This window comes from Rhinoraja longicauda, chromosome 1 (genome assembly GCF_053455715.1).
Source record: "Rhinoraja longicauda isolate Sanriku21f chromosome 1, sRhiLon1.1, whole genome shotgun sequence".
In the NCBI taxonomy this organism is placed as follows: domain Eukaryota; kingdom Metazoa; phylum Chordata; class Chondrichthyes; order Rajiformes; family Arhynchobatidae; genus Rhinoraja; species Rhinoraja longicauda.
In genome coordinates this window covers 109,635,517-109,653,622 of record NC_135953.1, presented here as the reverse complement: position 1 = coordinate 109,653,622, position 18,106 = coordinate 109,635,517, and the positions used below count along the sequence as shown (strand labels likewise).

Genomic DNA, 18,106 nt, shown 5'->3' with positions numbered 1-18,106 from the left:
CTAGAAATTGCCTGGCATATTATCCCTCGACTTTGAACATCCAATTTACAGGCATCTATCAAATTTTTCATTTTTCAATGCACTCTCAGGTTCTAAAGTGACAATGCTAACTGATCATCTCCACATTGACTGGCAGAAGCCACAAGAAAGCCACACAATAGATGAAATAACAGACACTAGCTTCCTTTCAAATTGTCTAACTGTTATCAGGTATTTAGCCTGTGTCATCCCCGAGTGTTTGCTGGTAGGTTTCATCACTTTATGAGGTCTTGGTAGCAAACAGGAAAGTAAGAAATGTTTTTGCATTTGCCCATCTTTTAAGAGGATGATGTAGTCTGGTCCTTTGATTAGAATTATGGAGCATTTAGAATTTTCATAATTGGATTTGGGTCAGAGTCAGGGAACCAAACAACAGAGAAAACAGGCTCTTCAGCTCAACTTGGCCACGCCAACCAGATTGATTAACCAGGCTCAATCCAATTACCAGCGCCTGGCCCATATCATCTCCTATCCTTTCTTATCCATGTACCTGTCGAAGTATCTTTAGAAGTTCCACCTCAATCACTTCTTCTGGCAGCTCGTTACATATACGCACCACCCCCGTCTGAAAAAGGCTGCCCCTCAGACCCCTTTTAAATCTTTCCCTTCTTACTTTAAGTCTGTGCCCTCTAGTTTTTTTTACACCCCTACCCTGGAGAAAAGACTATGGTTATTCACCTTAACTATGTTTCCTTATGATTTTAGAAACTTTGATAAGGTCTCTCCTCAGCCTCCTATGCTACCGGGTAAAAATATCTACCCAACTTCTCCTTATAATCTAAACCTTCCAGACCCAGTAACATTATATTAAATGTTCTTATCTTTTATGCACAATTTGATGACATCCTTTCTAAAGCAAGGGTAACCAGAACTAATTTTGCAGGCAGCTATTGGTTTTGAAATGACTCCAATGTCTGATGTGATTATTCAATACAGCAATACATATTACCAGGGTCAAGATAAAAATAGATTTTTTAAAACTTTTTTTTGGGGGGGGGAGCACTATAAAAACAGGCATCCAAGTTGTCCTTCTGAAACTTTAGAAGGGTCTAATATGGAATCGAACCTTCGAGTTCAAACAATTACATTAAAAATACCGGCTACTATTAATAGAATAGATTAAGTTTCCAAACTTGAATAACATTTCATTTCCATTACTGACTAAAAGCTTAATGGTGAAAATACAAAGGTATTTTAAATTCCAAAGGAGGAGTTCCCCAAAGATGAATGTTCCAAAAAGACTGGACTGTGACCCTGTACGCTTACATTATTTTCACATGCATCCATTGCACATTTTGGCAATAGATTTTCCTCTTGCTCGTTTCTATTCACTCTAAGGTCAGCTTGACCAAATAAATCAAAACATTATGGATCCAACTGTCACTCCAGCATTTGAGCATATGCTAGATGCCAATTCAACAAATGCATTGTTTCAGATGGCAAGTTTTGAATATGATACCAAACTGCAGTTCAGAAAAATAGATAAATAAGAGTCATAGAGGTATGGATGCAGGCTCTTCGGCCCAACATGCCCACACCAGCCAATATGTCCCATCCACACTAATCCCATCTGCCTGCGTTTGGCCCAAATCCGTCTAGACCTGTACCTATCTAAATTTTTCTTAAATGTTGCGACAGTACCTGCCTCAACTACCTCCTCTGGCAGCTCATTCCATAAACCTACCAGCCTTTGTGTGAAGATGTTACCCCTCATATTCCTATTAAATCTTTTCCCCCCTCACCTTAAACCTCTGCCCTCTCGTTCTCGATTTCCCTACTCTGGGCAAGAGATATCTTGGGAGGGAGAGAGCTCTACCAAGAGATATCTCGCAAGGGAGAGAGCTCTACCAAACGCTAGAGACACGGACGCCAGAGGGCCTACCCGATCTATTCCTCTCATGATTTTACACACCTCTAAGATCACCCCTCATCCTCCTGCACTCCAAGGAATAGAATCCTCGCCTGCTCAACCTCTCCCTGTTGCTCAGGCCCTCGAGTCCTGGCAACATCCTTGTAAATCTTCTCTGAACCCTTTCCAGCTTGACAACATCTTTCCTATAACATGATGCCCACAACTGAACACAATACTCTAAATGCAGCCTCACGAACGTTTTATACAACTGCAACATGATCTCCCAACGTCTATATTCAATGAAGATAGACACAAAAAGCTGGAGTAACTCAGCCGGACAGGCAGTATCTATATTCAATGCTCTGACTGATGAAGGCCAGTGTGTCAAAAGCCTTTTTGACCTTCTTATCTACTTACGATGCCACTTTCAACATTCTATGTACCTATACTCCTCGATCCCTCTGCTCTTTAACCTTCCTCAGAGCCCTACCTTTCAGTGTAGGTTCTGCCCATGTTAGTGCTCCCAAAATGCAACACTTCATATTTCTCTGCATTAAATCCTAATCAACCTTTCCTCAGCCCACCTGCCCAACTGATCAAGATCCTGCTGCATTTCTTGACAACCATCTTCACTATCTACAATACCACCTACTTTTTCTGTCATCTGCAAACTTGCTAACCATGCCATGTACGTTCTCATCCAAATCATTGCTGTAGATGAACAAACAACAATGGGCCCAGCACCGAACCCTGAGGCACATCATTAATCACAGGCCTCCAGTCTGAAAAGCAACTATCACCCTCTGCTGCAACCATCACCCTCTGCTCTCTTCCATGAAGTCAATTTTCTATTCATTCAGCTCCCCTTGAATTCCACGGGATCTAACCTACCATGCAGAACCTTGTCAAATGCCTTACTAAATTCCATGTATACAACGTCTACAGCTCTGCCTTCAACAACGTTTTGGTCTTATGTTCAAAAAACTCTGAGACACATACAAAACCATATTGACTATCCCTAATCAGCCCTTATCCATCTAAGAGCATGTATTTCCTATCCCTCAGAATACTCTCTAGTAACTTTCCGATCACAGATGTTAAGCTTACCGGCCTGTCGTTTCCAGCCTATTCTCTGCAGTCCTTCGTGAATAGAGGCACATTTGCCTCCCTCCAGTCTTCTGGCGCCTCTCATGTATTTAACCACTCATAAATCTCAGGGATGGCTCCTGCAATTTCCTCTCTAGCTTCCCAGTGTCCTCGGATATATCTGATCTGCTGTAAAAGCTTTCACGATCATCTCGTCCCAAAGCTTTGGTCGTCATTCCCCAAATCAAATAGCATGAAAATCAGGCTAACTGACAATTTAATCAGCTAATTAATCATTTAATCTTTTTCAAGAGCGCACTGTGCACAGATTAGTTGCCAAAACTGATCCCTAAAAAAATTAATTGCATTTAATAGTTCGCTTCATGTACTTCAATGCAAAAATGCTACCCGAAGAATAAACAGACACTAAATCAGGGGGTTGGTATTCAGAGGAATGAGCAAAAGATTGGTAAAAGAATTTGGTCATTACACAGGATCTTAAAGGAAGAAGGAAGAATAAAAGAGGCCAAATTTTTGGGCCAATGACTTAATTAATTTGAAGCCGAGGCAGCTAATGGAAAAGCAAAAAAAAGTGAGTAAAGGTTGAAGAAATACATGCCAAGCCTCAATTGGAGGAAAAGTTTGGAGCCTGATGGGGGGTTAGACTAGACAGAAGTAATTCAGTAAAGGAGGAATGTAGATTGGAAGTTCAGTTTAAGACTGAAAACAATGCTGAGGAAATCTGGCTCAGTCAGAGGGGAAAACAAAACTGACAAGTGCATATAGTTTTGGAAATTCAAAAAGTTGGATATTGAAAAAGATGACAACACCACAGATGCACATAAAAGTGCAAGAGACACGACAATAGAGGTCACAAGTCTACGTACACCCTAGCTGCAGATGGTGTCACCATCAGGAATCGGGGGGTTGAGCGAAAGGGAGAGGTTGAGCAGGCTAGGGCTTTATTCCTTCGCGCACAGGGGAATGAAGCGTGATCTTATAGAGGTGTAGAAAATCAGGAGAGCAATAAATTGGGTAAATGCACAGTCTTTTGCCCAGAGCTGGGGGAATAGAGAACCAGAGGACCTAGGTTTAATATGAGGAGAGAAAGATTTAACGGGAACCCGAGGGGTAACATTTTTCTTTTTACACACTTTTGTGGTGGGTGTAAGGAACAAGTTGCTGGAGGACATAGTTGAGGCAGGGCAGGTAACGTTTAAGAAACATTTAGACAGGTACATTGGATAGGGTAGGTTTCGAGAAATATGGGCCAAAAGCAGACAGGTGGGACTAGTTTAGATGGTGCTTGGTGGTCGGTATAGCTAGGTTGGGCCGAAGGGCCTGTTTCCATGCTGAATGACTATGCCTACGATTCTACCAAGGGCCAGTATGTGGGTGAGAAAAATAGGTCAATGACAGATCCTTGGGAAGATCAGAATGAATGGCGTGGCAGTAAGAAGGGATGACCTTGCTGGATATGCCCTGGTTCAATGGGGAAATACATGGACTGAGCTGGACAATGGAAAGCAAATGGCTAGCAATCATACTGAAATGTTCACATAATGGTAACAGCATTAGCATGGAGATAGCGCTGCACTACTATCCAGTGCAACCACAGCATGGAATGACCTTCTGTGAAGGCTAGCTGGCAAATATGCCATGTAACCCAGGAACCTGGTGTCAAAACAGCATCTTGGCAGGGCCATAGATCCGCATCAAGGTAAAACAAGTGGAAAAAGATACCAAAGAACCTCAACAGGTGCTAAAGCAGATAAAAAAGTATGCTGCCCAACGTGCAACACACAGATTTTATACTCAAATCTCACAAAATCAATGTGAGCTAGATAAATTCCTCATGGACAAACATACATGCGACAGAAGAAGAAATCTGTGCACTGATCATACCTTCCCATTCTTGCTTGACCTGCGAATGACTCTTGGTAATCTGACACGTCACTCTGAATTGTGCAAACATTTGCAATAATTGCAACCTTTGCAATGCTGTCCAATTCCCAAGAGCCAACAGCAATTGAAGCAGCTTACCTTCAAGATGAATCTGCCGTCTGTTATCTTAGACAGCCTGAGCACCTGATAACACACTACACTTTGCTACTCATACTGCAGTTTACAACAAAGATCAGAATTATATTTTTTTCATGGGACTTTATATCAGAGATCCTATATTCAGTGCAAATCTTCCCTGCATGGCTCAGTTTATTCTGATTGCTGATATAAGAGACTGCAGACGCTGGAGTCTTGAACAAAGAAAAAACTACCAGAGGAACTCAGCAGGTCAGGCAGCATCTGTGGACAATCATCACTTTGGATCAGGACATTTCCCTCTGCAGAGCGGCCTGACCTGTTGAATTCTTCCAGCAGCTTATTTTTATGGCTCAAAATTCTGAGCAGTGATTTGAGTAGAGAAGTGGCGTAATACACTTTTTTTTTTAGCATCTAAAATTTCACAAAGTATCAGAGATGTAAGTAAGGTATTGTCAATCTCTCCTGTTTCTGTCCTGGTTTCTTGGAATTTGCTGTTAGCATCCGGAGAAAAAGAACAAAAGGGAATTTTAAATTATGAGCTTTGTCCTACAGTGCTGGAAATGAGGGAACACAAGGGAGTTTACATTTGAAAATTCATGTAATGATTCAAAACAGAATTTGCAACACCATAAACAGGGCTTCTGATGTGCCTTTTTTCACCTCTGAACTGATAATTATCTCAGTTAAAGAGAAAAACTGCACTTTAGCCTTTCAAATTGCATTATTTCCCTAATCCGAGAGGAATTGCTGGTGGCAAAGAAAACAGTGGTAACGAGCGCATTATGTGCCACTCAGTAAAGATTCCTGATGAGGTGGCTACGGCCCATATCAAGACACACAATCATTTTGCTTTTGCACCTGGAAAGGATTCACTTAACTTTTTCCCCCCTAATTTTTATTAGTCACAATCAATCAAACAATGGTAAAAGAGGGGGGGGCTCTTTCAGTTGAACCATTTTAATTACTTTAGATTAGAGATGCAGCATGGGATGTGGGAGGAAACCCATACGGTCACAGGGAGAACTTGCAAACTCCACACAGACAGCACCCCAGGTCAGGATCGAACCCAGGTCTCCGGCAAAATGAGACAGAAACTGAACCAGCTGCCCCACTGTGCAACCATAGGTGTCACTGTGAAGAACATCACTCATCCCTTTCATCTAAACTCGACAAAATTATTCATGTTAGTATTTTGGCTACCGCATAACATTTCTGGTGGTGTTTTTCCATAAACATTTATGAGTGACCCAGTGGTCAAAGACACCAGCAGATGGAATCTCTCATGCTTGATGACCATTGCAGTTTCCTCAGAGTAGCCGTCAGGCTCACAGATTAAATGTAATACAGAAGGACCCTTGCCTGTGGCCACTGACCTCCGACACATCCCATCCACCCAACAACAATTAATGGTCCGTGCCAAATCCAAAAACAACCTGAATTGAGGAACAATCATAAAGTACTACATGGCTTCAATTAAGAACATGAAACCAAACAATGTTATGGCAACATTTCTCTTCTCAAATACCTGACACTTGCTTGTGGCACTGACTCGGGGCTAACAGGTACTTGAACTCCTTTCTCCCATTCCTGTCTCCACGAATCAGCCAGAATATAATATTCATCAGAATTCAGCTGGTGCGAATCATGTAGCTTCATGGCTGTTATCAAGTCGGTTCTGTAAACCTGAAATGCAAAGCTCAAATTAGTCTGTGGTGCTGATAATTACTAAATTCTCTGGTAATCAGGTGATTTTATTAACACACATTGCAACAAAGCGATTGAAACCTAAACCACCCAGACACCATCTCACATTGAACACAAATCAATGTTTAACCACTCCAGCATGTTGATCACTTCTTCAAAAGTACATTAGCGGTGTACTTTTGCAACTAATGCTTCAGACTAATTAAATATATCAGGTATTCTAGATATGATTGAGCACATCCCATCGGCCCATCCACACCGTCCACCCTTATTGAATTTCAATCCAAAAAAGCCCATTTACAGCAAAGGTGGCTGGGCGATTACTATCAGGATGTAATCAGTTTCTTTTGAAGACTGCTATCTGGCAGCCAGCACTGGCAAAAATCAGTTAATTCAATTTGGGGCATGAATCAATAAAGGGATCAATTCTTTTTTTGCTTTGTATTGGACACATACCACAATGCTCATTTTAAGTAATCAGAAAAGCTTCACTGACAATTTTCAACAGGGTGTCTCACACCCCTCTTGCACCCCGTTTTAACGGCCTTGAAAATAGAGCAAAAATACCAAATCCGCATCGGTTAATAAACACAGGAACTGCAGATGCTGGTTTACAAAAAAAGGCAGAAATAGATGGAGTACTGCTGTTTGGTTAGTATCAAGGAAACTTTAGCTAAACAATGACAATGTTTAACAACAATGAATTGTCACATTAAAAATTCACCAGTATAATCGGAAGCTAAATAAACAACAACCACTAACTATCATGACAGCACATGAGGATAACACCATAGCCGGCCAAAGCGGAGATGACCAAGTAATTTCACTGTCAATCAAACTCATGATATTTGTGGTTGATTTTACAAACTTAATTTACCTCCATTTGTCTGTAAAATTAGCCTCTTTCTACTGAGAGAAGTTGATGGAGATTGTTTTATCTAGTCATAGTATAACAAACTCTTTGCCGAATCATTCGCCATGTCCACCTCCAATTTACTGGGATGGCAATACCAGCAAGTTCTGAGAAGTCTGGTCTTTTTTTAAAAAAAGTATGTGGAAATGAATTCAGTAGGACAGGAGCAGGCAAAAAAAATGGGTCTGCCAGGCCAGTTCTGTTTATGGATTTTGAGGCGAAAGAAGAGTCTCGACCCGAAACATTACCCATTCCTTCTCTCGAGAGGTGCTGCTTGTCCTGCTGAGTTACTCCAGCATTGTGTGTCTATTTCCAGTAAGTTCTGATGCAGGGTTCAGACCCGCAAGATTAACAATTGTTCTTTCCTTAGTCTCCTGATCTCTTCTTCTTCTTCAAACTCACGCTGGCTTTTCAGGGTTGCAGCCCATTTCAAGACGTAAGAGAACTTTGAAGCTCCACAAATTGAAGACAAACCATTTTCCCCTTGGGAATCCATCTTGATGTCGACACCTTGTGGCTGAACATCAGATTTAAGTACACGCATACTTGTACGTTAATATCCCTTTAAGATGTGTTGACGTAAACATATATCTTCAAAGGAATTCAAAAACAAACTGATATCTTGCAATGCTCAAGGTCACTTCTATCTGCTCAGCATTTCCAAATTTTTCAGTAGCAGCTTTCCAATACAACTTCTGAAAAACAGATTTTCCAATAAAGCTTAATGCTATACTCACTGGCTTTCGAAGTTTCAATCTCCGTAGTCGGATCAACGCAAGTAATGACCCTGATCAGTCTGTAGTATTCGGTTCAGGCTTGCAAAATAAAACAATCCCTGTTCCGTCCAGTCGATTTCCAAGCTCCAGTCTCACTCAGAGACAGGTCCACTTTTATCTTCACTCACCGAGGCCAGTTCTTAGGTTTTTTCACTCCGGCCGAGGTAATTCTTACAATGTTATGACAACTTGGATTCTTCTCATCGAGCCGTCTCTGTTTGCTTTTCACGAAGGAATGAAGTGATAGTTCTTGACGCAAACAACAGAGAGATCTTCACGACGTTTCAGTTTAATTAGTCGTTTATTGAAGTAGTGATACAAACAGATTAGTATTTCTCCCGTCACTTATTTCGTAAGAATTAGTATCCTGCCAAGCTCCTCTCGTATCTAACGCATTATGTCTGTGCATTCCAATTATACCCATAATTCTGGCTCCTCCCAGTCCATAAATGCACATATGCCCATATATGTATTCATCTCACGACAGCCCCCAAGTGTTCAAAAATAATGCCGCACGATACAAAATAATGTAACATGCTAAGGCAGCTAGTAAACACAAATGGCTCCTACAATCGTCATTGATGATACAACTGCTGATGGTGATAGCATAATGAATTCTAAAGTGTATAGACACATCCTATCTGCTCAAGTTCAAACAAATGCCTCAAAAATCTTTGACCGGCAGTTCATTCTACAACAAGACCGTGATCCCATAAATACTGCTAAAGCAACAAAGGAGTTTTTCAAAGCTAAAAATTGGTCAATTCTTGAGTGGCCAAGTCAGTCACCGGATCTGAACCGAATTGAGCATGCCTTTTATATGCTGAAGAGAAAACTGAAGGGGACGAGCCCCCAAAACAAGCATAAGTTAAAGATGGCTGCAATACAGGCCTGGCAGAGCATCACCAGAGAAGACACCCAGCAATTGGTGATGTCCATGAATCGCAGACATCAAGCAGTCATTGCATGCAAAGGATATGCAACAAAATACTGAACATCACTACTTTCATTTACATGACATTGCTGTGTCCCAAACGTTATGGTGCCCTGAAATGGGGGGACTATGTATAAACACTGCTGTAATTTCTACATGGTGAAACCAAAATGTATGAAAATGGCCTTTATTAAAATCTGACATTGTGCACTTTAACCACATGTGATTTTTTTCTATTACAAATCTCAAATTGTGGAGTACAGAGGCAAATAAATAAATGATGGGTCTTAGTTCCAAACATTATGGAGGGCACTGTAGGACACAATTTTTTTGCTGGCAGTAGATAATGTTACCACAAATTCTTGAAATACCAGCTTTCGTCTTCCTGAGTTTTATTCGTCCAATGAGCACAACATTGCTGGCAAAGTTTATAGTTATTCAGCTGTAATTGCCCCCAGGATATTGTAAAGAGCAGCGATCAAACATCCACTTTGGTGAAAAGTGGAATCACGTGTAGGCCAGACAGGGTAACAAAGTCAGAAGGCTCAACTGAAGGAAGTTCAGTGGACTGAACACGGGCTGGTGGGACTAGTCTAGATGGGGCATCTTGGTCAGCATGGCAGAGTTGGGCCGAAGGGCCAGTTTCCATGCTGTATGACAAAGTTGAGACTAATGCAGAAACTTAAGGCAGACAGGCAAGTCACAGCACGAGATGGCTGCTAGGTAAAAAAATGTGCTGGAGAAGTGAAGCCGAGTGCTGACAGTAAACACGTGGAGATTGATCCAGTGTTGCACAGATGAAGCAAAGACAGGGGACAAGGACAGATCCTTGGGTGAGCATGGACAGTGGGAAGCCAGCCATTTTTGGAATTGTGCCAGTTACTTGCAGACAGATTATTATTACACAACACAAAGAAAATTGTTTGAAAAAACTGTGTGCAAAAATTGAAATACTAAACAAACCCCCAACTTCCTCCATGCAAAACAAATCACCTAAACAGGATTAATAATGATTGGTATCGAATGATATGCCAGTAGGCATATTTTCCTTTCAAGAAGGGAAATAATTCATCTGTGAAAAACAAGTTTACTTGATCATTGATCTGTTTTGAGTAAGCTAAACTGATCTTACAATAACTTGCACTTTATTTTATGAAGTGTCATAAACCACTTCTCTTTCATGACAGCTGAAAATTAGGTTTTGAAAACTAGGAAAGGGATGTGATAGCAACATAGAAAATAGGTGCAGGAGGAGGCCATTTGGCCCTTCGAGCCAGCCCCGCCATTCATTGTGATCATGGCTGATCATCCACATTCAGTAACCCGTGCCTGCCTTCGACCCATGTCCCTTGATTCCGCTAGCCCCTAGAGCCCTATCATATCATATCATCATATCATATCATATATATACAGCCGGAAACAGGCCTTTTCGGCCCTCCAAGTCCGTGCCGCCCAGCGATCCCCGTACATTAACACTATCCTACACCCACTAGGGACAATTTTCACATTTACCCAGCCAATTAACCTACATACCTGTACGTCTTTGGAGTGTGGGAGGAAACTCTCTTTTAAATTCATCCAGTGAATTGGCCTCTACTGCCTTCTGCGGCAGAGAACTCCACAAATTCACAACTCTCTGGATGAAAAAGTATTTTCTCATCTCAGTTTTAAAGGGCCTCCCCTTTATTCTTGGACTGTGCCCCTGGTTCTGGACTCCCCCAACATTGGAACATTTTTCCTCCTTGTCCAGTCGTTGATAAAGTGCTTAAACATGTTAAAGATGATATAAGCATGTTTCATTTAGGTTAATTTAGAGATACAGCATGGAAACAGGCCCTTCGGCCCACCTAGTCTGCGCCGACCAGTGATCCCCACACACCAACATGATCCTACACACATTAGGGACAATTTACATTTATTCCAAGCCAATTAACCAACAAACCTGTATGTCTTTGGAGTGTGGGAGGGAATCCCATACGGTCACGGGTAGAACGTACAAACTCTGTACAGACAACACCTGTAGTCGGGATCGAACCCCGGTCTCCGGCGCTGCAAGCACTGTAAGGCAGCAACTCTACCGCTGTGCCACCGTGCCGCCCTGGAAGTGCTGATGATAATAACTAGTCTCACAGCTCTCCAAAGGACAGATTACCAACAAAAAAGTACAGTTAATTCCCAGAAACTGTTAGTTCAGTTTAGTTTAGTTTATTATTGTCACGTGTACCAAGGTACAGTGTAAACCATAAATAGGCACAAAATGCTGGAGTAACAGCAGGACAGGCAGCATCTCTGGAGAGAAGGAATCGGTGACGTTTCCTCAAAGACCCGAAACGTCACCCATTCCTTCTCTCCAGAGATGCTGCCTGTCCTACTGAGTTACTCCAGCATTTTGTACCTATCTTTGGTTTAAACCAGCATCTGTAGTTCCTTCCGACAGTGAAAAGCTTTATTGTTGTGTGCTATCCTGTCAGCAAAAAGACTGTACATGATTGTACTCGCTGGAATTTAGAAGACTGAGGGGGATCTTATAGAAACATACAAAATTCTTCAGGGGTTGGAGAGGCTAGATGCAGGAAGATTGTTCCCGATGTTGGGGGAGTCCAGAACCAGGGGTCACAGCTTAAGGATAAGGTGGAAGTCTTTTAGGACCGAGATGAGAAAACATTTCTTCACACAGAGAGTGGTGAGTCTGTGGAATTCTCTGCCACAGAAGGTAGTTGAGGCCAGTTCATTGGCTATATTTAAGAGGGAGTTAGATGTGGCCCTTTTTGCTAAAGGGATCAGGGGGTATGGAGAGAAGGCAGGTACAGGCTACTGAGCTGGATGATCAGCCATGATCATATTGAATGGCGGTGCAGGCTCAAAGGGCCGAATGGCCTACTCCTGCACCTATTTTCTATGTTTCTATGATTACAATCAGGCCATCCAGTGTACAGATACAGGATAAGGGATATAACGTTTAGTGCAAGATAAAGTTTATAAAGTCTGAACAAAGGTCTCCAATGAGGTAGATGGGCGGTAAGGACCGCTCTCTAGCTGGTGAGAGGCCGGATGAGTTGTCTGATAACAGGTGGGAAGTTATTAAATTGTCAGATTATATTGACTTGTGAAGGCTGAAAAGTTATCACCGACACTCGTACGTCTGATTTCTAATATATTGACCAAGAGTAAATCTTGAGGACTTGCATTTGTGACTCAAAAACCCAACCACAGGTGCACTTGTATATCGGTTCAAACTCGACCTTGATTTTACTTCACAGCCATGTACGATTCGTTCTTCACCCTACATCAGACTGGTCTGGACGATGGGTTCAAGAGCACGATGGCCCACCTCTTGCACGACACCATGGACTTATTTTATCTAATCATGTTTTTGCACTGACGTCCTGTTTCTTTGTACAGCCTTCTTTCTTTCTTTCAGAAATTCATTATTCTGGTCACCATGAAGTGACCACTGCTGGAAGGTTGTATGTGTGGCTACGGTCAGCTTTAACGGCCTCCTATCTGAACACTGATGGCCAGAGCTCATGTAGAACAGAACCAAAAGTTAGCCACTGGTTAGGTGATCACAAATGCCGAAAGAAGACAAGCATCATCGGGAAAAGAAAAAATATTTTAGAATCATGAGCGAGACAATACCTCAGATGGTTTTCGATCTTTGTGCCTGGAGGTTGAGCTTCTTCTGCGCTGCGATCTGGAATGCTGCGACCAGGAAGTTGAATGACCTAAAAAATTAATGGACAGCATTTTTTTTCTCTTCTGATCAGTCATGAATCGGACAAGTGATCTTTTGTGGTAGGGCGATTTGTCGCGCAACAAATCTGATCAGAAACAGAATTTATCCCGTCTCTGGAATGTTCTGCTTTTATGGATGATCAGTAAAGTCTCATTAGTGAAGGATATGCTGTCTTCAATCATTTGTCCTCCTTGTGAAAAAAACATTTATACCAAATAGTTTTGTATACTAAAGATGTGCCCCAAACCACTTCAAAATCCTATTTATTACATTTGAAGATTTTTGGTTTGTATTCTTTGGAAGAGTTCTCAAATTCCAGATAATTTGTTTTGGGGTGTTTTGTGCACTTAGAATGAAAAGAGAGATGAGCTATCAATGATTTTAATCAATGGGTGTCAGGGGTTATGAGAAGGCAGGGGAATGGGGTTAGGAGGGAGAGATAGATCAGCGATGATTGAATGGCAGAGTAGAATTGATGGGCCAAATGGCCTAATTCTGCTCATATCACTTATGAAATGATGTGACTTCCCTTCCCATTCAATCTTTCTATCTTCTGCCAGAATGATTCCACATGCAAACTGAAAGAACATCACCTCATATTCCACCTGGGTAGCGTACAACCCAATGGCATGAACATTAAATGGTACAATTTCAGGTAAACCACCCATTTCAGCTCACCCTTCTCATCCACTGCTTTGTCTCCCTCCCCCCCCCCCCCCCCTCCCCCACATTCATCTTTCTGCCTCTACCTCCATTACCCAGTTTTTTTTCCCCATCCAAATTCTGCTGATCTGCTATCCCTCCCCACTCCAAGTCGCCATTTACCTTTTATTACCCCCCCCCCCTTTTCCCTTAATTCCTTCCACCATTGTTCCTCCTTCCGGCTTTGCATTTCACTCTGCTTTTTTCCTTTTGTCTCCATTTCACCTCTAACCTTTATTACTATCTCCAGCTGCCTGCCTAACACCCTGCTCCTCACCAGGATCCACCTATCACTTGCCAGTTTTTGCCCCTCCCCTCACCGCTCGATACCAGCCATGTCCACTCTACTCCATCTGTCTGAACAAGAGGCCCCACCCGAAACATCGTCTCTCTGTTTTCATCCACGGATGCTGCCTGACTCGCCGAGGCCCTTCAGCACTTTGGTATTTTTTTACAAAAGGATTGTAAGATGGGTTGAGAAGACAATGATGCTGAACAGGATGAGAGAGAACACTGCAGGACAGACCACATAATGTTTACATTTCTCCACTGTGTCCCTCAGAGGAGAGGGATAGGAGGGGGCTTGAACAGCAGAAAGTGCTAAAGAACCAAATACAACTATAAATCCTATTACCTTTTAAAGGGAGCAGAGTTGATTCATTGGGTGTCATGAGAACATCAAACATAATGATCAGTCACCTGATACAGATCCATAATTAATCAGATTAATACAAAACAGCACTACAATTACAATTTGCAATGAGTGGGAATATGTATGGCCTTGCACAAATTATCCAACCCTTTTACACCTTTATGTTAGATGTTAATTGCAACTTTAACACGATGAAACCCACACGAATGGTTGCTTTCATTTCATTCCTATGGGGGGCAAAGGGCAAGCAAACAACACATGAAATTCTCAAAACCAAAGATCCTGCAGCTTTGTTAAACAAATAAAGGAAATGAAAACCAACTTCAAAAACACAGCTGAACCGATTAAAAGATAACATGGTTAAATGAGAAGCATTTCCTCTTACAGATGAGTTGATTCATCTGAACACACTTCAGATTGTGGCAAAAGAAAACTAGAAATCATTAGCAACTGCGAAAGGTGAGAATGGACGGTAAATTCCACAGGGCCTACTGACCTGTGCTCTGAGATTCATGATTTGCACACTGCCGTCAGATGACGCTGCAACTCAGAACTCAAATTCATAAAACAGACCCTCACGTATCAACGTCAGGGATGGTTCATAACATGATATGGTTATGCAGGCGATTAGGTCAGAGGAAATAAGAAGGAAAAGTGAACAAATTTAAATGCTTTCAACTAACATTTCCTTCACCCCTTTGGTGGACACGATGATTATTTTGTAATTTTTTTTCTCTCGTTTTCCCGAGGTCTGTGCATACGGTTCCACGAACTGCAGCCATTTCAAAAGCAGCCGTATATGCGAGGACCATGCCAGTTGGCAAAACTCTAGATGCGCTCAAATCCAGCAGATCCCAATCTAGTCTTGGAATGCCTTCCCTATGCCAAGCAAACAAGTCAGGTTCAGAACCCCGTAAACTATCTTTGCTGAAATCTATGTAGCATAGGGATACGATCTGTAACCTTTCTGCTCTTCGTGGGTCGGTACCACCTGTCCACTGACCCAGTGAGGGAGCCGTTTAATATTTTCAGTGACTGCTAGATCTCATCAGATATCCACGACTGGGTCTTGTGACTGATAGATATGCAAGCCTAATGCACATGACTATTCAGGGGCTTCGGACCAAGTGCCAAGAATTGAATTACTTTGGTGGTTACTCTGTTACTTGTCTTAAATGCTGAGCTTAATACAACCTGGAGGCTAGATCACTTTCACTGTAAGCTAACAAAACACTCACTGTCATTGTCATCAGAATCATCACTGCTGCTCGGAAGCCGGTTTCTTTTCATGGTCTTCTCTATTTCTGGCACAAAGGCTGTTAAGAAACAGATCAGAGTTAGTGCCAAGGGCCAATTAACCAACATTAGTCCACATTGTAAAAGAGGGAGCAAATTGGTTTAAATGCCGCAAACTACATTCGTTCTCTTTCTGCCTCTTGTTTCATCAGGTCAGCCTGGACCTCCACAAGTCAATAAGCTTGCACTTTAAGCAATGAAGTTGGTCGAATGTCATAATGGAAACGTTGTCTGTGTGCACAGGTCAGACACACATAATGGAGTGCATAGTCAGGGACACAGCTTCAGATCTTTATGTAATGGAACAAATTGCTTCTGGATCAGGAAGAATACCAGTGGTCTGCCAATCCACCCTTTATACAATAATTGCAAACAATAAATTCTTTAAATTAAATGGTCGAAGACATCAGCTAAAATAGCAGCGAGAAAATATTCAAACAAGCATGCATTCATATACCTGTAAGTGGCCCATGAATACTCATGTTTACATGGAAACTGCTTACTAATTAAAACGCAGTTTGGTAGACAGTCAAATATTCTCACTAAAACAGTGCAAGAGCCTGATCGACAACTCGACTTTAAGACATTCCGTGATTAAAACAAAAATACAGCTGCTTCTTTATGATGTATACATTCCAGCAGTAAAAAATGCTGGACCAAGCAACGTGCTTGAGTAATTCAAACAATGAAAGTCAAGGAAACATTTTCACCTCCAATTTTCTTGCTTCTTCTCAAAAGACAGCACAATGACATAGCAGGTAGTACTAGTGCCTCAACTCCAACAATCTGGGCTTACCTTAGATGGGGCATCTTGGTTGGCATGGGCAAGTTGGGCCAAAGAGCCTGTTTCCATGCTGTATGACTATGACATTTGCCACTCCTTCAGCTGCTTACTGCTTTGGGTACAGAGGTAGAACACTAGAAACTAGATCAGTGGTGCAGAATCTGATCGGGTACAGGATTATTTCTGCACCGTGAATGAGGTGCGAGTTCATTATCCTTCGTAGTTCACACATACCGCTTTACAATTTGGATTCTGCCCCAGATAATGCGCAGCTGCATTACGGAGAATCTTAACTAAAACAGGAGTATAACATTTTATCTTTCTATTTCACATAAAACCATGATTTTCTCATAAAATCACGTGCAGGTCATCCTTTTGAGGTGACTAAATTACTGTATGAAACCTAGTACTCAAGGTAATATATTCCAACTGGAACCATTAGCTTAAAAATCTAGTTACAATGGATAAGCGGTGAAAAATGGCAACTGAGTATTAAAAATTAAGTGTCATGTTTCTCAACAACATAGAATGCAAAACCACAAAACTGGAATGGTTGTCAAACTTACAAAAATGTACTTAACATTAGTGTTCAGATGTTTGAAACATCTGTGCAGAAAGCAAAATGTTTCCATTGCATTATTTATTGCATCACAGATTGAAATAAAGTAGAAGATAATACTGATGCAGTATGTTCACCACAACATACAATACAGGTTTCATTCATGCTTAAGTTTATGGCAGTGAAAGACACAAAATGCTGATGCAATTCTGCAACTCAGGCAGCATTTCTGGAGAACATGGATAGGTGACGTTTCGGTCAGGACCCGTCTCCAGACTTATCAGACCAATCTGAAAGGTCCTGACCCAAAATATCACATATCCATATTCTCCAGGGATGCTGCCTGAGCCGCTGAGTTACACCTGCATTTTGTGTCTTTCCTTGGTGACCTAACATCTGCTGTTCCTCGTTTCTAAATTAAGTTTTAGGCAATTGAAAGATGGCAGAGTTGTATAGTTAATGTTAGATGCAACAAAATCTTGACACGCGTTTTAGTAAATGACAAATGCAGGAAAGAACAAGGATAGAATAAGGAGGCTTCTATGATAGAGAAGGAACGGGCCGAAGCTCAGTTCAAATAAAGTTAAAAGGCATCTCGTGTAAATCCAAGTGACTGCGAGGATAACGAAACAGATGGTTAATGCAGCGGTCATTACAAGGCACAAGAGCGTTGGCCTTGGTGTCCCCAATGTTAAAATGGAAGAAACCACAGCTCTCCCAAGACTGAGCAACAGATGCATCGGCTGACAAACAGGGTCTGACAGTAAGAGTTCGGAGGCAAAAGTTTTTAAATTGTCATATGTACCGAAAATGCAACAGTGACATTCTTAAATGCAGCAGCATATCAGACTGTAAACACTATTCGTAGATAACATAACAGAAAAATTAAACTTAAAAGCCCCAAATTGTTACAAAAAGCCCTACTTCACTAGTGCAACCAAGACACTTCGTAGTTCATTGTTTAACCAGTGTTCAAGAATCTGATGGCTGTTTGGAAGAAGCTGTTCTTGAACCTGGAGATCATCTCTTT

The 18,106-nt window shown here is 41.6% G+C and overlaps 1 protein-coding gene across 1 annotated transcript in view; it reads right to left on the bottom strand.

Moving 5' to 3' along the window:
* LOC144596323 (protein Jade-1-like) overlaps positions 1–18,106 on the bottom strand; it is a 124,031-nt gene that overhangs the window by 42,573 nt on the left and 63,352 nt on the right. Inside the window, 3 exon segments of the mRNA XM_078404573.1 lie at positions 6,546–6,703; positions 12,987–13,072; positions 15,676–15,753. Coding sequence (XP_078260699.1) covers positions 6,546–6,703; positions 12,987–13,072; positions 15,676–15,727 — 296 coding nt within the window. The 5' untranslated portion in view covers positions 15,728–15,753.